The sequence below is a fragment of the Tubulanus polymorphus genome, chromosome 1, assembly GCF_964204645.1.
Source record: "Tubulanus polymorphus chromosome 1, tnTubPoly1.2, whole genome shotgun sequence".
Lineage (NCBI taxonomy): Eukaryota > Metazoa > Nemertea > Palaeonemertea > Tubulaniformes > Tubulanidae > Tubulanus > Tubulanus polymorphus.
Window position 1 is genome coordinate 21,883,990 of NC_134025.1, and position 23,086 is coordinate 21,907,075.

Below are 23,086 nucleotides of genomic sequence, written 5' to 3' on the forward strand. Positions count from 1 at the left end.
TTACAATCAATCGTGTATTTTATTGTTTGTGTATTCCATGGTTTTCTCGTAAATAAGCGAATATAAGGTATTTACAGATTATGAACTGATTCTCGAGTAAATTGATACTTTTTATTTACAGTGAGTAGTCATTTGACAGTATCTATCTGCTGCCTGGACCTACCCGCCCTTATCACAATTTTTCAATGTTTAACTGCCCTCCAGCTAGGCTTTGCATGTGTTCAGGACTGTACCATCGTACCCAATTAATTGCATTTAGATTCTGCTTCCGAAAACTTTATTTTCGGAAATATGCAACGCTTATTTCGCTGTGGACTCGTAGCCCGCATACACCATCATAAGGTGCTGCCCCTACGGCCATCGTTAACGGATTTTTTATACACTATAAGATCGACTCTGGCAATCGACGTACTGCGTTTAGCGGTTGATTGCCAGAGTCCGCTAACCACGAGCATTGCGGCAGCACCTTATGGAGGCAGTTCGCTGGTTGCCAACCGACTGTGATGCGACGTACTGTGATGCGACGTGCAGTGACTGATCGCGTCTAAGAAAATAGAACATGTCCCCCACTCGTTGCAGTTTTAAAAGGAACAGCAACTGCGTCGCTAGCAGTCCCTCTGCATCGTAAGCTCGGCCTTATCACCACTCTCTCAAAAAGATCTCCCTGGCATCACATTTAGAATTGCGATTGTCTTGGGATGGCTCCAGGCTACAAAAATCGATGCCTGCCTATAATAGCTTTTAATGATATGATTAAGTCTTACGTGTACGTACACTCAATTGTGTACATTTCATTCTGATATGTAAATTTCGATAATCGGTGGAAATTTGTTGTGCTCTCATTTCGTTATACGTATGTAATTCGATTATTGATTTTTAGATATATAGGCTTATAGTGTTGCAGATGACCTCATCCACGTCGTCCGGACATACGCACGTTCTTCCACCATTCGGCGTCGGCAAACACAAAAATCTACAGCCACCGTTGTTTAAAGCACAAGCGTTGGTCCCTAAACAATATGAAAATAGATACGACAATATTTACATAATCACTAAAAAAATGGTCTCTATTATGTCTAGTCTAGTATCTAGCCGTTGTTCCCAAGGGTTGTAGGGGAAACCGTGCATCGTCTGGCATTCAATCAAACTATATCATATGGTAATAATCAAAAAGGCTTTCACTCAATAGTCTGGCAAATGTGAAATAACTGTTCTACAATCAAGATTTTGCTTGGTAATACGCTCTTAGGTAAGTCAAACCATGGTCGTAAAAACTAGAAATCTAGTTAATACGTCCATGGTCAAACTGATCCGAAAACTGGGACATCACGTGCTACAGATTTATGTGATTGAATTCGATTCTCGAGTCAAATTAACTCATATTCTTCAGACAGGTGTTTTGATCTTGAAATAGGGATGATTGTCACTCTTATGCATTTGATTGCTTTGATTCGATGTCCCTTACAAACCCGCCACATGTGGCGGGAACCGGACTATGGCCGCATTTTTCAAGTAATGATAGCAACGTTCGATGATATTGTTTACCTGTGGGGCAATCTTTCTGCACGGTTGCAATGCCATATAATCTGCCGTTGCCTCCTAATGGTAAAGATAACGAAGGCCCCTTTGCACCGCCTCTTTTGTTGATATTCGGTATACTTGTCCTTCAAAAATAATCAAAATTTCTAGTTCAAAAATAAAAGCCTGATCTGAATATTCTGCCGGATCGATTCATTACACCGTCGTTGGTTTATATGACTGTATTTTGAGAAATATATTGTTTTTTTTTAAAACCTAATAAACAGTAACAGTTTAGTTTCGTCGAGTTTTGAGCATTCAAATGTTTTTAAAATTTTTAAAGAAAAATATGCATTAAAGACCTATTCTAAAGACTGATGTATTTAAGAGAAAAAAAGATTAAAAGAGTAGAAAAAAATCTATGCTTACATATCCCAATCGGTCCAATAGAGACTGTCGCCATAATGTGTGATTCCGAATGGATAGGCAGCTGTGCTATAAATCGTCCTTCTTCCTCGACCATCCAAACTTGCTGCCTCTATACGCTGAGTTCCTGAGAAAAAGAACCAAATAGTATATTTTACTATATCTATGCATTATTATACAGCTTAAGTTGGGGTCAATGAAAACTTCACAGCGTAAGCTAAATAATGATATTTCCATGATATTTCCATATTTACATGGACAATATACGGCCATGTATTTTCTTCCTGACTCAAGCAAACTTGTCTCCCTTGAAGCCAACTGGTCATTTGAAGGAGATTTATTCTTACCAGCGTCAGCCCAGAATATTTCCTGTCCCTCGTGATCGATTGTAAGCCCGTTCGGTAGACCCAGCTGGTCGGATATTAAAACTTCTCGTTCCGTTCCGTCCAAGTTTGACATTTCGATTTTCGGAGCCGATCGATTCCAATCGGTCCAGTAGAGTTTTCTACAAAGTTCAAAGTTTCAAAGAGACATTATTACATATTGCAGTGCAATATTAAATTTTATTTTCCTCTCAAATTCCATCTCCAAACTCTCGTAAATACGCGGCAAAATTGGCGCACATGACCTTTCACAAGCCGATAGCGAAAGCGAACAAGCGAAAACGGGCTAGGTCACTGTAATTGCTGAGGAACTGTGTCCGGTTTAAGATGTTTTTGTAATACGGTTTTTAAGACGAACTCACCCTCGGACAGGATCAACGGCTATAGCACGCGGATTCACTAAATCCGTGTCGAAAAGTGTCTTACGATTGGAGCCATCTAATTTCGACACTTCGATTCTGTCTAGTTCGGAATCGGTCCAGTACATGTTACGAGACAGCCAGTCGATCGCTACACCTTCAGGCGATCCGATACCTGTGCGAATTCGCAAATGAAATGATTATAAAAGTTCGCTTTTGCTCCTGGCCCGACAAATTCGGCTAACTTTGAAACATGGAGATATTTCTGATCCTATATATGAGAAACATACAATCCAACTCGGATATATAGGTATGTTGGAAAACATTTCAAGGTCCAAAAATACGACTAAGGAAGATTTATATATTTATCTAATTCTTTTTAGATATCAGATGAAAAAACGTTTTATTCTTATTCAAAATTAAATCCATTGTGTTGAAGTATTATTTCAAGACCTGATCAGGATAACACGGAAAAAGATATTTTGAAGAGAAAAGGCAACTTTACCGATAATGATATTTTGTGAATCTGTACCGTCTAGTCTAGCCCTGCTGATCGTGTGTCCCGCGACATCGGTCCAATAGAAATACAGGTTTTGGCAGTCGAAATCGATTCCTATAGCCGTCTGACCTGAAACATGAATTATAGGACCTGGAAGGAGAGAGCACAATAGGGGAAACCCTATTAATTAACGTGTACAGCAGTGTTCATCTGTAAGAAATGAAGAATTCAAGGCATTAATGTAAGAATTTTAGTAGCGCATCTTCTACACTTTCTGTCTTTAAGTTTATCAAGTTAAGGGATGGAGCAAGAAGAATTTTCTTACTGCAGGGGTTCAATGAAAGGAAATATCACAATTTGACTACTATTGGACGAAAAACGCGGATAGAAATATGCGATAGGCATTAAATCCACGTGAATACGCACTTTCTCGGGCTCCGTGACTGCAGAAATCCGCCCTGAGTTAGACGTGGGAATTAGTTGTGCAACGTAAACATGGCGAAAAGAAGATGAGGGAAGAAAACTAATGAGAACCACTACAGTGCCAGGAAGACGAAAAGTAAGAAAATGTAAAATACGGTGCGTGCTAGTACATTCTACTTGGCTTTTCTATTTCTAATAGAAACTACGATCCTGGAATCTACCACCGGATAGAATGAAGAGAAATGGAAGATAGCCCGCTACCTGGAAAGTAAAATGTGATAGAAAATGAGACGTTATTTTCATTATAGCAATCAATCATTGTTGATAACATAAACAAATCAAAACTAAGTATTCTCAATAGTAAATCATAATCGTTTTTGTTTTGTTTATACTGTTCACCCTTGTTTCCAAAAAAAGATTTCCTCTTAATGTACACTTAAATAAACTATGTAAAATTGCCGTTTTTTATTCCAATTTAACCTAGTCAACTTACAGCCGTCTTAAGAAACTCAATAACGAATTCTTGTAATGTATATCGTGGATGTGTGATAAGCATCCAACGGCTAAAAGGCTTCTACAACTAGTAAACAAATTTTGATAGCTCGAATTTTAGTAATGCATCACAGTAGGTTTCGGTTTATTAGATTTACCAGTTTTAAAACATCATTCATTTATCAACTTATGCCTGCTTAAAGAGTACATTTAAAACGCTACCTTAAACGAATCATTACATTTTCATTGGCTACATGTAGTATTTTAAAACTTAACTATCGGAATACATTATTAGATAACTATTCGTTTTTATCCCAATTCAACGAAGTCGCTTTATCATGTCCTCTTTATATTAAGATCTACATTTTCGATTGAATCCCGGAAATCGGGTAATTTCTGATTGTGCAATCCGTTTTAGTATATTCCGAAGAACAAGAAAACTGAAAGAGGTGAGGTGTATTACATACGAAACTGGTCGTGGTTTTTTCAAAATATATTTTCTCCCAATGTTTGTATGTGATCGAGATGATTTTATTGTGGAGGTAATATGGTGGCCAAAACTATCACTGATGCATGGTGGTTGATCCGGGACATGACGTATCAATATTTCTTTTTCAACCTCCACGAGAAAACAAATAATTAGTTAATGTGTTGTTTTTTTTTCATTTATTTTTGCTCCAGCGCAAAAACAAATATTTGTTTTTACGACCGTGCAAAAAAGAAACTTATCGTTCAAAAATAAATTATTTCGTTTCTGCATGCTATTTATTTTTATTTGCGCGGTAAGATGCGCGTTCTACTGGTGATGAAAAATGAGTAATATTGATCCAGAATCAGCCACCATACTAAAAAAATGTTCGTAATAAATTTTAATTCAGTGCCCATTCAGCCACCATATGTATATATATATATAAGATTTCTTTATAACGATGACCCCTATTTAGTCTAGGTAATCATTTTACACAGAAGCTAAAGAGATACTATTTGGTGGAGATTACTATACAGTTCAAATGCTCATACATACCAGGAACCATCAACGTTTGATTTCCTCTTCGGTCGTTTTCCTGAAGCATCGCTACCTGCATCAACGACATCCCTTGCGCGATCAACAAATAACTTTCTAAGTCTTTTTCCGCTAAAAATTTAAGTACGAATGTAGGAAGGCGATAAAGGAAGTTGCCGGAAAAGAATTCACCACAACATAATCTATGAAAAACTGTATAACTTATAACTTTATAAAATCAACATTATGTCGAACATATGAAATTAAACTAATTCGACATGAAATCTAGGTTTAATCTATCAAAACCTAGCTCTTGTTACGTGGGTGATTTTCTAGAATTATTTGACATGAGATTTTAATCTATAACTTTGTTGCGTTTTTTCTTCTAAATCTCCTTGGCCACTTACAAAAACACGATCGTCCGTCCCCTCGATATCCTGGGTTACATAAACACACGTATTGATTGCCGACTGGACGACAGGTGGCGTGCTCGTCACACATGTCACGCTCGGTTGCGCAGTTCACTGGACAAACGAAGGTAAATATCATTTTTATCAACGAAGTGGAATAATCATCAAAACGACTTTATATGATTTAAGTCTCATACCCGTAGTTCTACACTGGTAACCGTTTCCTTCGAATCCTTCTTTGCATCGGCATCTATAACCGAGTACCGATTCTTCATACAAACAGTCTGCATTCTGGTCACAGTTATTCACCTGATTACACGGTATTACTGAAATTACAAAATCATAAGATGCTTCATCCACACAATCAATGAATCACCCCCTACAGATTTCGTTTGGCCCTGACTAATGCTCACATCCAAGGGCGATGCCAGTCAATTTAATTCTTTTTTTTAGTTCATTGCTTTTGTATTCAGCTTCGAGACTTTATTTAAAATCCATCAATGTTTATTGAAAGGATCGAGGGATACTGCCTCGCAACGTTTATCTGGGCCAGTTAGATTTAGTTTAAAAAGGCATCCACGAAAAAGTTATAATGACTCTGATTCCCGCGACCTCTGAAGTTGACAAAACGGTAATTGAAAATATATTTCGATTTACCATTTGATATTTCACTTACTCTGAGCAGTGCAAGCGCGACCGTCTCCAATGTACCCTTGTCGACATTTACATTCGTGAGATTTTGTCTGATCGTTATATTCGCACTTAGCATTGACGTCACAAATCCTTCGTTCATTGCATTGCAACTCGGTGCAACTCGCGCCATCACCTAAATTCATAGTCATATACACTATTCATTCAACAAACACAATGATTTGATAAGTTTAATTATTTTGATGTTGATAAAATCTATTCCCGGTTTATTTCATTCGGCTTATGGGGAATACGGATAACTGATCGTTCAAAAACACAAACGGGCCCGATCAAATATCTAGATGCAGTAAGTGGATCCGGTTGTATCAGAGCTAATTTGTGTTAAGTTCGTTGGAGGCCCGGCTTATGTTTCCTATTTCAAATATATACAATGCATTAATAGTACCACCAGTCAGAGTACGGATACACACACTACCCGATGTAAATATGCATTAGTTAATTTTATAATATAGAGAGCTTTAATCGTTGAACCTTTGTATCCAGTATTACATCTGCATTCATATTGTTCCCTTTGTCGGTTGTACATGCATTTAGCGTTGTTGTCGCATTGGGTATCGTCACGACACGTAATAACTGAACCATCTGAACCCGATCCGTCGTCAACCTCGCATTTAGAGCCATCGCCTAAGATAATCATAGGGGTATAATAGGTATAACAGTCGAATACTTTCGTATCCCAACTGAGTTTACCGGTTCTTTCAGGCACCAACTCCCAAACGAATTGGCGGTAAAATAACGGGAATCCAACAATTAGAATTTAGAAAATCGTTAAAGCCGAAGCATTGGTACGTCAAGTAACTTTTTATTTCAAGAATTTCAATTGTGTAATCCCCGCTTAAAAAACAGAAGATTGCTGCGTTTGCAACTCGGAATGACCTTCGAAAATACATTTCATGTCAATACTTCGAAATATTTTCTTTCAGATATGTCCCTAGGACGAGTATGTACCTTTGAATCCGTCGTTGCAGCGACATTCGTATTGCTGCCTTACTTCGTGCAAAACGCATCTAGCGTTCGCGTCGCACTGCTTATGCGCTTGGCACAGTATGATGGATATTTCCGCATCCGGACTTTTCGTCGTCGTAATCGCTTGCTCGAGTTCACAAGTTGATCCGTTTCCTGGATTGACAATTAATATAAATCATTTATAATTCATATTTCTAATTTCTGAAAGAAACTAATCGACGAGGATATCGATCGCAACCTGTGTATCCTTCATTACAGACGCATTCGTATTGTTCCCTTTTCTCGTTGTAGGCGCATCTTCCATTCGGGTCGCATTGCTCGTGGGCTCTACAAACTACTATCGTTATTTCAGCGTCCGGACTCGCAGTAGTTGTAGTAACCGCCTGCTCCGATTTACAAGTGGCGCCATTACCTGAAAAAGATTTCGTTTTATCACGTGGCAATCGAGAGAGAGAGATCGAGAGAGAGATCGAGAGCTAGATCGAGAGGGAGGGAGGGAGGGAGAGGGAGAGGGAGAGGGAGAGGGAGAGGGAGAGAGGGGGAGAAGGGGAGAGAGAGAGAGAGAGAGAGCCGTGAATCCGTTGATCACGAGTGATAGGGAACTTGACAAATGCATTAACAATAACCTGTGTATCCTTCGTTACAGACGCATTCGTATTGTTCCCTTTTCTCGTTGTACGCGCATCTTCCATTTTGGTCGCATTGTTCGTGCGCTCTACAAACCACTATTTCCACGTCAGGGCCTCTTGTAGAATCTATAGATCTGCAAGTTGCACCGTTGCCTAAAAGTTTAAGAAACAACGACAAGCGGATGAAATATAAGCTTCCCCTGGATATTTCGCAAATTTGAATTAAAAATAAGACTACAATGCAGACAAAGTATGGAAATGGATGGTTCATTAAATGTAGTTGAAATCGAAATCAACCTGTGTATCCTTCGTTGCAAACGCATTCGTATTGTTCTCTCTTCTCGTTGTAAGCGCATCTTCCATTTTGGTCGCATTGCTCGTGGGCTCTACAAACTACTATCGTTATATCAGCGTCAGGACTCGCAGTAGTAGCAACCGCCTGCTCCGATTTACAAGTGGCGCCATTTCCTGAATGGGATGATAGACCGTTGCGATATGTAATAGGTTTGTTTCTAGTGAAAATCGGAAACTTTACGGAACTACGGAAATACCTGTGTATCCTTCATTACAGACGCACTCGTACTGTTCTCTGATGTCGTTGTAAGCGCATCTCCCGTTTCGGTCGCATTGTTCGTGCGCTCTGCAAGGCACGATATCCGTTTCCGTTTCTGGGCTTTTCGTCGTAACAGCAGCCTCTTTCGGCTTACAAGTAGCGCCATTGCCTGAAATTATACGTATCGATCAGGAAAGAAAGTCGTAAATCCGTGCTCAATTTCCTATTCAATTCTTCTCTTCTCTTTATCTTATTGTATTTTCTTTCTTTCCTAAGGGCTGTTTTCTTGTACTAGCTAACTGTTGCTTCAAAGCAGTCCTTCATTCGATATTATTTCATTTTTAATGTATATTGTTTATTCATATATCGTTATCGTATATCGTATATCATATGGTTGTAGAATAATCACAGCCGATCTGTGTCATGGCAGTAGAAAATTAACGAAGGCGTAAAATTGAGGGTCAGAATTATTCTTTGAAATTGAGAACGCACTGTTTTGAATAGACTCATCCATAATCCTAATACGAAGTTTTCCGCATTCCAAAGAAAATCTGCGGGCCAACAAAATTCGGTAATCATTTTTGTTAAATTCAATCGGCTGCATTGAATAGATTTACTTGCGAAGAAAAAGAAAATATCTAATTCGTCATAGATTGTAGAAAGGAGTACCTGCGTATCCTTCGTTACAAACGCATTCATATTGTTCTCTGATTTCGTTGTAGGCGCATCGTCCATTTTGGTCGCATTGCTCGTGGGCTCTACAAACTACTATCGTTACTTCGGCATCAGGACTCGCAGTAGTAGCAACCGCCTGCTCCGATTTACAAGTCGCACCGTCGCCTGTAATATTCCATTTCAAAATACACATTCGTATGTCTCGATCGTTATATTACGCATTGAGAGTGCGATGAAAAAGAGTGCGAATAGAATAGAAGAACCTTTGAACCCATCATTGCAGATGCATTCGTATTGTTCCCTCTTTTCGTTGTAAGCGCATCTTCCATTTCGGTCGCATTGTTCGTGCGCCCGGCAAGGAACAATACCTTCCTCTGGTTTACAGGTTGCGCCGTTACCTACAAGGTTCGACAGTTACGTGCAATTCGACGGAACTATATTTTTTCATAGCTTTCGAAATGACGTGCTGGTCAGAAATTGATGACATATATACACTTAAGAAATGTCAGTACTAATCTCTATACCTGTGTATCCCTTATTACAGATGCATTCGTATTGAAGTCTTTCTTCGTTGTAGGCGCATCGTCCGTTTTGGTCGCATTGCTCGTGAGCTCGGCAGACGACGATCTCTGCGTCTGGTCCGCTTGTTGTAACAGCAGCCTGCTCCGATTTACAAGTAGCACCATTCCCTAAAAATGATTTCGTAAACTGAATATACGTTGAACGCAAAGCCAGATTCTAAAAACAATTGACCGATTACACTACCAATCCATACCAGTATGGATTGGTAGTGTAATTGGGAGCGAGTTAAGACCGAAAATAACCTGTATATCCTTCGTTGCAAACGCATTCGTATTGTTCTCTGATTTCGTTGTAGGCGCATCTTCCATTTTGGTCGCATTGCTCGTGGGCTCTACAGACCACTATCGTTCCATCAGCGTCTGGACTCGTAGTAGTAGCAACCGCCCTCTCCGATTTACAAGTCGCGCCATTGCCTGAAAAGAATCTCGTTTTATCACGAAGCGATCGAGAGAGCAAGCCATACGAATCTGTTGATCACGAGTAATAGAAAAAAATTGATAAACATATTGAAAAAGAACCTGTGTATCCTTCGTTGCAGACGCATTCGTATTGCTCCCTATTTTCTTTGTAGGCGCATCTACCATTTTGGTCGCATTGCTCGTGTGCTCTACAGGGGACTATATCAGCTTCGGGGCTTTTCGTCGGTATAGCCGTATCGGGCGTGCACCGCGTTCCATCGCCGACGAAACCTCGGTCGCATTGACACATGTACTGTCGCGCCTCTTTGTTGTATTCACAATTTGCATTCGGGCCACATCGTCCAGTCAAACTACAATCGTCTGTAAGCGGAATAGTCAAATTCTCACTCTTAGATTACGAACCAGTTATTTAAGAAAAATACCTTTGGAATTATGTTTCAAAGAATGTTGCACTTATCATCATTACGTAATTTCATATATCAGGTAAAGTGTATATATGTCATTATGTAAGTATAAGCATTAAATTTTTATATATATATATATATATATATATATATGTATATATATATATATATATATATATATATATATATATATATATATATATATATATATATATATATATATATATATATATATATATATATATATATATATATATATATATATATATATATATATATATATATATATATATATATATATATATATATTTATAGAGGAGTATATAAAGATAATTTTGAAATATAAAGCGACAGTCCATATGCGATATAAATGCTTAAGTTATAAGCAAGAAGAAAAAGATAGAAAAATCAAATTAATTTACCAATCTATTGAAGTAATGATCTAAATTGTACCTGGTATTGGACTACAATGTGTACCATTGCCATCGTAGTTAGCTATACATAGACAAGTATCCGGCAATTCCTTAGTCGGGTCCACGAGGCATTCGGCGTAAGGGCTACAGTGCGTTACATTACATAATACACCCTGCTGGGTGGGTTCGGGATCCATGAAATCGGTTGTAAGACCTACGGCAGTCGGTTTTACGACGCCTCCGCCGGTTGTCAATCTTGGCGATTCGGTGGTTAAAGTTACAGAAGTAGCGATCGTCGGGTTAGGGTCATTTGCATCTGTACTATTGTCATCTAGAAAATCAGAAGTTAAGCAGGTATATGCATAAAGCCGTGCAAGGTTCATTTGTATCCCGCATAGCTGTAAGCAGAAATAGTTTGCAATAGGCATAGTAATTAAGCATTAGATTGTGGCTAACGAGTATAGATATACATTTATAATGCACAGCTGATAATTAGCGGAAAAACGACCTTTTCATGAAATTCACTAGGAGTCTTTTGAGGGTGCTTTGGTGCGCCGATTATATTCACAACTCACTAAAACAACGCCAAAAATAATTTTCACTGTATTTTATACTTTTATTTTCATTACTTATCAGTTAACGATGCGGGAGACCATTGCGACCGATTAGTATTTACTTTTCGAGTTTAAAAAGTCAACTTCTCGATTTTCAAAGGCCATAATGCTCCTCCGTAGTCACTCCTGACAATTCTTGAGATATCTTTCCACGAAGTCTTACAACAAATATCAGAAATAACAGGCGGTGACCATAACTCCTCTTTTCACCTCGAATTCCCTATAGTCAGATGTATATATGCTTGATAGAATATTTTTGCAGTCGAAGCCGAGTCGCGCGATGATGCGTTGACATGATAAATACAATATCTAGCGAGATTAAGCGAAGCAGATATAATCTATTGATTTGAGAAAAGTTTGCGCACTCTCCGTTCACTTGCTAAACTCCAGAGACTAATATTGTCAAGTCTTATAACGAACAATTTTCATAAACAGCACTGTGCTAGATTATGGACTCGTTTTATAGTCCATGGCTAGATTAATTAATCTCTGGATAGCAAGTGGAGACTCCTGTCAAGCGGAAGCAGGTAAACACCTACTATCGTCATTAGTGCACGTGTAATAGCCATCTCCTTGAAGCCCGTCGCGACATCTACACGCGTACGTTTGAAAATTGACTGCATAGTAGCAGTCGGCCCGCGGATGACACACCTCGCGATGCGTAACACACGATTGCTCTTGAAATATGGAAAAAATATCTTAATCTCCTTCCATAAACGATGTGTTCTATTTTCGAATGAACGGGAAGAGCGTAATGGTAACATCTCAGCATTTCGATAGTTGTTTCAATTAGAATTACTTGCGGAAGGGGTGGGGGCTGAAGGCCTCCCGCGGATCGATCACGACTGCCGAACTATCGATCATTGCCATATGATTCGAACATTTATCAAAAGGGTTTGTTTGAGAAAATATGCTCTCTTACGAGAAATTTGCGGAGGCCTATTCGTTTAGCCTCTTAGAGATGATGTGTACTTTGTTCCATAATTTTTCACGACTTTTTTATTTCATCTTCAATTTAAAGCTGTGATCAAAATATATTCGCGCGAATTTATCTTTGTCCATGGTCTTTTGTTAAAAAATCAATAATATTTCCAAATGTGTTTAATCGAAGGGTGGAGTAAGAAACAATTAGACCGTTAGTCTATTGAAACAAGTATCAAAATTTTCAGATGCTCCATAAGATACCTGGTAAAACTCCGCAAATGATTCCGCTACCGACGTATCTGGGGTTACACTCGCATTTTTCCGGAATGTCTCTCCCCACGTCGTAAGTGCAATGCGCAAATTCGTGACACCGATATCGACCGCAGGTCGTTTCTGTATCTATTAGAAAATTCATAATCATGAAAACCCATTTACTGAACTTCGGTTGTCTCATAATGCATATTGCCGAGACCGAAACGTCGTCTCTAACTAATTCCTTGATTTCAAACTTTTCAATAAATTTTGTTATACTATCAGTTTTATGCGAGTTTTCATATTGTCTACCCACCTGATGATGACTGTCCAGTTAATAGCCAAAACATTGCAGTTTCATTGCCATTAACTTGAAAATAATTCTTCAAAGATTTTTAGTTCTCTTTCACCGAGTAGTTGTGGCAAAAGGCACTTACCTTTAGCTTTGCAAAATGTCCCATTTCCTTCGAAACCAGCTCTACATTCGCAGCGATATCGTTCGTTCTGTACAACGCAGTCGGCTTCAACGTGACATCTCAACCTTTGGCATTCGCGCTGAGCTTTATGGGGATAAAACGGGGGAAAAACACGATATAATATATAGAATTCAGATCGGCGACCTGAAACTTTCGTAGACCGATACCTCGACCAGCATTAGTGTACAGGGGTATGCGGAGTCATCCTTCTCCATGGCACGATTGAAGGAGTGTGGCCACCCGTGTCACGCCCCGGGGAGAGAACAGTAGACTAGACAAGCTACCCAATTCAAAATGGCAGTCACAACTATAGTTATAACTTAAAGATACTTTTGGAATTCACTGAGGGAGGATAACCCGTGCTAGCAAGGCCAGTGTTGTAATCCAGTGTTGTAATTGACAAACTCCCAAAGCATTCATCAAAATAATTGCCTTTTGGCGCACAACATGTTGTCATTTGTAACATATTTTCAGCTGATATTTCATAAAATACATACCGACTAAAGTACACGTATTACCATCACCTTCATAGCCTTCATTACATTCGCACCTTACCGCTTCTCGCTCAGAGTCGTACACACACCTTGCGTTGCTGTCGCAGACGATATTGTCGCAAGTTAAATCCTCTGTAATGAAATACAACGCAATCGACGTGTACGAATGTCAGATTTTGCCGACGCAACGAATTCAGCTCATATACGTAGGTGTTTGACTCTTGAGAAATGTGATACAATATTGAATATCAAAAAAGCTGATTGTGACTGTGACATTCACACTTTCCAATAGTGTAAATATATAACAGTCATAATTCTAATATCTCGATATCAATTCTATTTGAGATAGCTCTGATTTAAAATCTATTCATATTTTCTCACGAAGTATCAAGAAAATCTTTTCTGCGTAATCATATATATATATTGGTTTTTCTTTTCATACTTTCGCAGCGGAGTCCGTCCCCGCGGTAGCCAGCTTTGCAGCGGCACGTAAAGCTTCCCAGCGTATTTTGACAAGTGGCATGTGTGTCGCAAGGATTTGGCGATCGGGAACATTCATCCCGGTCTGTAAGACATATAAATAGAACACTTTATCAGATTTCGAATCATAAGTATCAATTGTTTAAACATCTTCACGTGAAATTGAATTTGAAAGCTTTATCAAAGAAGAGATCATAAGCATAGCTTCCCGCAGTTATAACAACTGAAGAAGTAATGATGGCTTATATGATTTTATATAAAGCGTCGCTTTTGAAAATTGAGCTTCAATCTTACCAGCGCAGTTGCGGCCGTCGCCGTCGTATCCTGTTTTACACTGGCACTGGTAACTGTCTCCCGACGGTAAACAGTCCGAGTCGGCGTGGCAGTCATGCGTTCCATCGGTACATGGGTTACTGGCTAGATAAGGATGATTAGATTCATGAATTAAACGTACTTGATTCATTACAGAAGGCCAAATTTTGTATGAAAAAAAAATATTTCCATTTTTCCCAAGTACGGTACAAACTCTCCACAAAATCCATTTTCGAGTTGTTAAATTTTACAGTTTTTTATCATCATTATTGATATTGCAAAAGGCCAGATAAAACCGCATGTTATGTGCAAAAAATGAAAAGAAAATAAACGAATGAATTGATTCACACTTACACGATGATTGGTCGATGTTGTTCGTAGTCGCAAATCTGAGAATTTGTTGTTCACCATTGTAAACAATGAAACTTCTGCCAATTTTCAAACGGATAGTCGTTTCCTGATTCGGGTCTTGTGGTTTAGCCTTGCAGTCGTGGTACCTGATCACTTGATCCAGCGTGAGCGACTTCTTGACAGTTTCGTCCACCACGTATTTGAGTTTCGAGTACGATCGCACGACGCCTGCGTTAGAACGTTTAGAGATCAGACATAGAATTGGCCGGGTAGGATAAGAAATAAAACCGGAGAAACGCTGGAATCTCTGGCTTTCGTTGGTCTTGGCCTTTTAGCAGAGTATAAATGAGAAAATGACTAGCAATCGGAAGGATTTCTTATGTTAGGCCTTTTTAATTACTTGGCGGACGGATTTCGAAAAAAGTCGACGGGTGAAGCGAAAAATTAAGAAAATTGTGCTTATAATAGGAATTTTGAAATAGAAAGGAACAGAAAAAAATAGAGATAAACATACCTCGGAAGGACTACAGAAAGAAAATTTGAAAGGAGTGAAAATTGTGATGAATTTGATTCAAATGATAGGAGAAATGAAGAAACTGCGATGATAAAACGAAGAAGGACTAAAAAAGTAAACATTATTTTATTTAATTCGACGATTCCGGGAGGCGGATCCGTACTCCAAGAAATTAAAAAGGCGTCACTATGAAGTACAATGGAATTTTTCAGAGACTTCTATCAATATTTCCAGTATGATAATGTACAGGCCTACCTGGTTCGACAATTCTGTATTCCTCGACGTATTCGCCAATTGTGAGTTTTGTTGCCGCCGTCAAAGTCGGTATCGTACCCTGAACCACTGTATCCATGCTCATATAACCATGAACGTCTGGTCCTGGTAGCATTTGCCGAATATTAACTTGTTCACCGCTGTCAAAATTAACGATCGCCGTTCTGTTGAAAGTCCCTCCTGTAATGTATAGATTCGCGAAAATGTATGCGACGTTGTTCGTAGACTAGCGCAATAACCGAAGAGCAATTAGCGACAATTGTAATCATTGGTGAAATGAAAAATTTACCAGTCAATGAAAATCCATTTTTCGTCTCGGCTCCACCGTTTGCCGCAAATACCCAACCGATCACGCCACCGATTGCGCCCAATGTTTGCAACGAGTATCCTATAGATGGATTTATTCTACTAATAGCCGTATAAGCTCTGCCATCAGCCGTCACCACATAGGAATGGATGTCAATATTGGTCAACGTAATCCCGTTGATTTGTCCCTCGACTTTGCCATTGACTCTTTGAGGAGTACCTATAAATATACAATGTATTTATTATTCACTTCATATTCATTTGTTTCCTGTAATCAAACGGTTATTCGTATAACCAAATTGTTACAAAAGATATAGCACAATTTATGATGATGGGTTGATAAACATTTCAGTACCATGAGAAGCTATATGTTGGCTATACAAGGGGTGTGTCATTTTTGTTTCGTTTACCTGGTTCCAGGCAGTATTTTCCATTTCCGTAATAAGGAGAAACGCACTCGCAACAGTACCCCTGTGGATAGTCCACGCATCGAGCGTTACTGTGACAATTCTTAGCTCCTTCCGCGCACGTTTCTTTTGTTGCCAATACAGGTCTCACGATAGTTTCTGTTTCGTTGAAGAAAGATTCAATCACTAAGTAACATACATTTTTACATACGCGAGAAGTACAGCAATTCAATGATATTGAGTGGTGATTTGCATATGAAAATTCTAGTTAACTGCTTAGCCTTTTGTTATAGCTTTCCGCATTGCGACAGGCGAGGTGTGTTCTACCATCGCGATGGCAATGATTTGTTTGTGATGAGAATACCCTCTCATCTTAGTATGCCCATTTTTATTGGACAGACTCACATAGAAAATATCACAGGAGGAACCCTAGTGTTGTAAATTTCAATTCTTCTGCTGAGACAACAATCTCTATTGAATTATAAAAGAATAGGTATGGCCTAGGCCATACCTATTTTCTGGTATGTTTTTGTAACATGAAACCTATTTGTTCATCAATGCTTTGAATAGAACTCGTTTTCTCTGTTTCTCTGTTCTCTATTGATATGTGATGTAAAGCCAATGAGCATATTTTATATGGAATTTAGGCTGAATAAATTATTATTGTTATTATTATGATCATCATGTTCATTTACTGTCAAATTATCTATATTTCTAAGTCTGCCATTTTCTTATAATGATCTTTTGTATTTATCTCTTCTGTGCAAATTTCTTTTGTGGAACTATTAACTTTGGAAATGGCGTTGAGAAACTTGAATTGAGAAACTGATAGAATCTAAACGTAATGCGGAAAGTCTTTGGTAATCACGATAGAAAATAATGAAAAGCAAACATTAGAAAACTTAAATATTTCATATCGAATAAACTTATTTTCAAAATCATCGAATCCATACCTTTCATATCTTTCATATCGGCTTCCGGACTCGCAGTAGCAGATGAACTGGCTCCATCTGGACCGACGATGTTGCCACCGTTTAAGTTTCCAATCATGAACACATATTTACCCGGAGTTCCAGCGTTCGATTTCCTAAAAAGGAGACCGTACCATTATAATATAAGTACTCTATCTAGTCCATGAAAAACATGGTAAACGAAAAATATCGCCCAGAATCTTTCAAATTATTTCTCAGGTATATTGAGACGAAATCAAAATCACTCCACTGGTGTTGGCTAGTATAACCAATACCGGAAGCATCGTGTTTTCTTTTCAATATGCTTCTCAGATATTTCCAACATTTCTTGTGTTTAGTTTTTTACACGCATGTAAATCATACGGTTTATCTGTACTCTTCCACAAAAACAGATAATTTCCTATTTTGAAATACAACGTTATATTTCAATTCAGATTTATAGAATTTCATAATCTCGGCAAGGAATCGTGCATTGTCTTTCGATAAAGACCGCGGCCGTGCTATCATTGGAAAGTGATTCAAGATAGTTTCTAGTTCATTGTCATGACTATCTATATCTGAACATCTTACTTGATAAAACTGTCCTTCATTTCATTGCCAGAGCCTGGCAATAGCATATATCGACCGGTCTCGGCACTCTCAAATCCTGCTTCGGCCGGCTGGTCCTTCTGTCCGTCCTTCCCGTCGCCGGAAACCCAGTTCATTTCGTCATCCATGTAATGGAAAACACAGAACGAACGTGAACCATTGGTGGCTAGAACCAACTGAAATGTGTTAACCTGAAAAAAAAATAATACACGAACGACATTCATCAACTAGAAATCCCGGCAATAAGTATGATATCAAGGTAATATGTATCGAGTAATTGAGTAATACGCTTATTGATAAGGTACATTCAATAACTTTCCATAGACGAGTTCAGCGTTCGCGAACACGCGAGATAAAATATCTTTAAGGTACCATGGCACCGTACCTGGCACTTGAATATTTTTTTTTTTGGGGGGGGGGGCAGGAATACCCAAAAAGTTGTATGGGATGCAGGATATGACAATGGTATTTGCAAAAAGGGCACTTTTCCAAAATTTCAAACCGCCCCCGCCCCGGCTAAATACGGCCCTGTTAACACAACCTTTTCAATTTGTATATATATACCGGTATATATATAGAATATCATTATCTCGTGCTTATCAAAATATTAGCCATCTCGTATAATACAGTAGTGAATTACCTCGTAGTAGTTGTTCTCGAAGTGACCGACGTTTTCCCAAGTAATGATCAACATACTTTTCGCTTTGAAAGTTGAATACTTAGCGAACTTGTCTTTCACCTCGTCGTCGATCCGATCGAGCAACGCTTTCACTTGCGTTTCTCTGTAAATGGATCGCAAATGCGCATTATTCAGCCGAGCTTAACATTTTTTCATGCAATATTCGTTTTGATTGTGATGAAGAAAGTATGAAGTATAGCGTTGGGATGGAAATAAGCACGAGCCTAGTCGTATTAGCAATTCAACTGTTTGATTTACTTATTACTATCCTGGATCCAGTTCCACAGTTGACTGATTGAAAAAGAACTAACTTTAACTCAACTCAATCTCACGACTGTAGAACTAGATCTACCAGACAGTAGTACGGGTACCACTGAAACTCAGGACAACGGTTATTTATATCAATCTCTGGTTATACGTAATTGAATTAGATTTTTTTGCTTGTTATTGTTTACACAATTGAAGCAGGATTTCCGACTATATTTACTTCTCGTTTCTTAGAAGGAGCGTTAGGCTGAGCTTTATGTATTGATATGCGATACGGGCTCGATTGTGAAAAATATATTTGCATTGTCGAGACATAAAGTCGTGTTTTTTCTTATCGGGTCATCGATATCAATTCAAATTACCCCTCGATTGAGGTCTGGGTCAGGCAAATACAACGCAACGCTTCTTAATGTTTGACAATTCAGTTGGCAATTTATCTAAGTAGTTTTGACGATATCAGGCAATCAAAATACATCGAATTAAAAATATATAGAACATCATACGTTTTAGATTTTTAAGTTTATGCCATGATATCAGCTCACTATACCCTACGACAAAAAGTGACCGAAATAGGTGCACTTAGGGGAGCTTCGTCTTATTCGTTAACAAAATCCATATGGACTATGTTTGCGAAAAATATCGTCGATACATTGGTTTTAAAAATGGGAAGTTGCGTCGAGCTGGACTTGGGTCTTCACTTTAAACGCTTTTTACGCTTTTTTAATTTCTTTCAATACCCACAACCCACTAAGTGCCACGCTACGCGGGTTTGATGCTTCTTTTTACCAACTGGGGAGAGACCAGAGACCAGAGACCAAGAAACTCGCCACCAGGATTCGAACCCGTGAACCCTGGATTGATGAGACCAGACCAGTGACCGGTGGCTTAAAACCACTCGGCCACTTCGTCTCTGTGCCCTTGGAGAAAGGGCTGTATTTCTTGTGCGATAAAAACCCCCAAAAATTCAGTTGTCCAAATGTCAGAATATATTATTTAAAAGATAAGATACTTACCTAAAGTAGATATAGCCGGAAGCTCTAATATCAACATCCGCCATAAACGGTGCCACGAGGGCAATGTCTTTACCTAATGGGAGTCGCAATTTATTGAAAGGAATCGAAATTTCTTTGCCAAACGTTACGTAACCATTACTATTAATCTGGAAGAAAAATTTAATAATCAGGAGATGGGGGGTCAAAATTTTTTGATTCGTTTACAATTTCGGTAATACATCAACAGCCATCACTGGGTATGTTGTCAACCCTGACAACTGGCGCTTTTTCACAATGCTGTTACCAAGGTTAAAAAGCATTCAAACTATTCAAAGGCATACTTTTTATATTCTTAGATCAAGCCTGCAAAAAGCTTCATAAAAGGGCCATAAAAATGCGCATCCTTGGGTCACTCATGTCAAATCCGGAATTAGTATAAACCGCTTCCTGCCAAAGGGAGATGAAAGATTCTGCAACAACAACAACGCATCTGGAAGACATTCTGATCTCTGCGAATCTACGGGAATTAGCTTTAGTTTTCTTGTAACAACAATAATTGGGGACATTCAAATATTTATCCGGCAACGGATAAAAATGCAGGCGGTAATATAAGGTATAACTGCATTTGTTTACTCTTCGTAAATATATCGCCGGAGACCTTATTGTGCACTTTCTTCGTGCTTCGTCCGTGTTTTTGACGACGACTCGTATGGCGATGTTGCTGAAAAAACACCGCGGCCCTTGTTCCCGAAACAGCATTCGCGCTTGCCAATCGCGATTTCTTTGTATGCACCCGTGTATAAGATAACACGGGTCGAGGGTTGTATAGGTCTTACGTATTGCCTTAATGATTAGTAAATTAGATTTTCTTATCGCTAATGCCCGAGTTAGTTTCGGATAAGAAATTTCAAATTACAGACGACTTTGCACTCGGCCATATATCACCGATCTATGCCGCAATTTCTCGGTATTGGAAATTATTAATCACAAGCGTACTTCGCTCTATTTTTGCCACGTTTTGTCTGTTAATCTAGTTTTCAAACCGATACTTGGCCCGAAAATACCGCGGAAATATATCGACAATCTCGATAACGCTCTCCATCAATTCGAGGAGTGATAGACGATTGATAATCTATCCCGAGTAATGATCATAAGCGCGAAAAAAAACGCCATCGAAAACAATAAAACCCATCTTGAGTTATGTATCGAAAAATGTCGACAAGTATCTGCAAATGATTCACCAAATAATGCGCCATGTTAAATCGTAGATGCCACGCTATGCCTCATGCCGACATAATAATAGCCTAAGGGTTGCATTTTGACCGGACATTTTTGCCACCGTCTAATTAAAGTAATATCAGTTAGGCTTTTATGTAGCGCTAGTCCTTGGTATCATGTTCACCGTACAGCCTCCCTGAAGAACCAGGTCTTAAGGCCCGACTGAAAAGTACGAAAACGTCGTTGTGACGATCTCCAAGATCATCACAATTTCTCAGTGACTCGGGCAGCCTATTCCACACCCTCGGCGAATAGGCACAAAAACAACGGTCACCGAAATTTGTTTCTTCCGATTTCCTTAAGTTTTTTAATGGATACAGATGATCTTGCAGTTCTTGCAGAGACCCGAGGTTCTGAGAGTTCACGTCAGTATCACAATTTAAAACATTTAAACACTTGCATGAGTATTCTTTAATCTCATTATTGCGTGTTTTCTGTGATAATAAAAGCGCCACTAACGTTTTACGTGCTTATAATGTTTTAATCGCTAGTGATATATGACTACTTACGTAAACTTTATCGTACGACTGCTCGTAAAATACGACGGGAAATGAGAGTCTTATTGCACTGCTAGAAATATCATCCTCAATTCCCAACCTGTCGTCTCCTTCGAACCAGCCGTATTGGTAAAACTGGCTAGCCGGTACCGCCGAAATGTAACTCAGGCAGGTGATCAGTATTGCTATCCTCAGGGGATTTATCGCTGCCATTTTCTGATCGTAGGATACACCGAAAAGTGATATCCGTTCGTTTCGTCCCAACGCTAAACGAGTAACTCGGTCAAACTCCGCGCTCTCTACTCGCAAACTACGCGGGAAAATATTCCTTTTGTCGAAATAGAAAAGATTCTTAGCTTACAATATATACCTAGCGGTATAAACATGAACCACTTATATGTATCACGGATTTACTACAAGATTCTGGAAACTATAGAATCTTTTCTATTTTTGAAAGAGCATGCCGTTACCGTCGTGTACGTATGCCTACCAATGGTAAGTAAGCAACAGTCCAACAGAAATAAGACTTATTTACTGATCAACTTTAATATGTGTCAAACAAAATGTGATTGGCCTATCGCAGCACGTAGGGCTTACTTAAACTGATAAGTCTATACATATATACAGATTTGATCGCTTTTAATAATACGATATGAGCGCTATTAACTTTGCGGATAACAGAAACAAAGAACGCTCTAGAAATAATAAATACCAGATCAGCGAGAATGATAATCGGGGACTGTTCTCGTCAATGGAATGATTATTCTGTGATTGGTTTGTTTGTTTTCTAAAAAGAATTGGTACTCAAAGTCTCGAATTGATACTCAAATTCCACTGAACCCTTGACTCTCAGGAATCTCGACAATAGCCGCAAATATGCATTCTATAAGTGAATGTTTAAATGCTACGGACACTGTTTATTCTATTAGTATGTACTGTATTATTCATCTATGAATTGGTCGGTTTTCAAGGTTACAGAATCCAGGGTAACCGGCAGAACAACCGTTTCTACGGTCGAGAAAAAATGTCACAACGCCAGGAGCAAAGTTTCTTGCAGAGAAATGCCGACCGCACTACTTGTAGGGTATGTGGTCGTATGAATAGTATCATATTCATTTCGACATGCTGTCAGAAGCGTGTTTGTCCAACGTGTACGGTTGGGACGGCAGATGGGGGTTATTTGTGCCATAGATGCCGCGAATCTGTTTCTCTGACCACTGAAGACATCGTTAACAGAAGAATCGGCGTGAATTGGAGAGACATTTGGCGGTACAATCTACCCGATCACAGAGGATTTCTAGAAGCCGGTAAATCTTCAATCCGTCTTAAAAATCTAACTTCTTTAAATCTAACCTTTCATGTTGACTGATAGTTTATTCAAAATCTCTTTTTCAGATCGGCCACAATCGGGAAGCGAAGACGCATTTCACGAACTAGTAGGCAATATAATATCTAGACCCCAGACGAGAGCGCAGTCTAGGGGCCTGTCAATGCAAATACTTAGACCCTGCCGTTCAGCCCAAGGCGAACTTCATCCAAAAGCACA

At 38.9% G+C, this 23,086-nt stretch overlaps 1 protein-coding gene across 1 annotated transcript; it reads right to left on the reverse strand.

Annotated features, from left to right (window-relative positions):
- LOC141910521 (uncharacterized) lies at positions 1-22,044 on the reverse strand. Its single transcript, XM_074801218.1, has 36 exons — positions 21,553-22,044; positions 19,787-19,932; positions 18,468-18,609; positions 17,810-18,018; positions 17,222-17,355; positions 16,272-16,427; positions 15,845-16,081; positions 15,538-15,735; positions 14,772-14,996; positions 14,400-14,522; positions 14,068-14,190; positions 13,629-13,757; positions 13,093-13,215; positions 12,665-12,802; positions 12,019-12,156; positions 10,148-10,408; positions 9,872-10,042; positions 9,572-9,736; positions 9,311-9,445; positions 9,042-9,212; positions 8,371-8,541; positions 8,117-8,287; positions 7,817-7,972; positions 7,429-7,602; positions 7,173-7,343; positions 6,696-6,848; positions 6,190-6,339; positions 5,711-5,839; positions 5,511-5,627; positions 5,125-5,235; positions 3,192-3,314; positions 2,690-2,861; positions 2,292-2,449; positions 1,948-2,071; positions 1,546-1,664; positions 1-1,010 (listed from the first exon to the last, which is right to left on the reverse strand). The coding sequence occupies exons 1-36, from the start codon at positions 21,751-21,753 to the stop codon at positions 877-879; spliced, it is 5,658 nt and encodes a 1,885-aa protein (XP_074657319.1). The 5' UTR covers positions 21,754-22,044; the 3' UTR covers positions 1-876.
- Between the last annotated feature and the right edge of the window lie 1,042 nt (positions 22,045-23,086).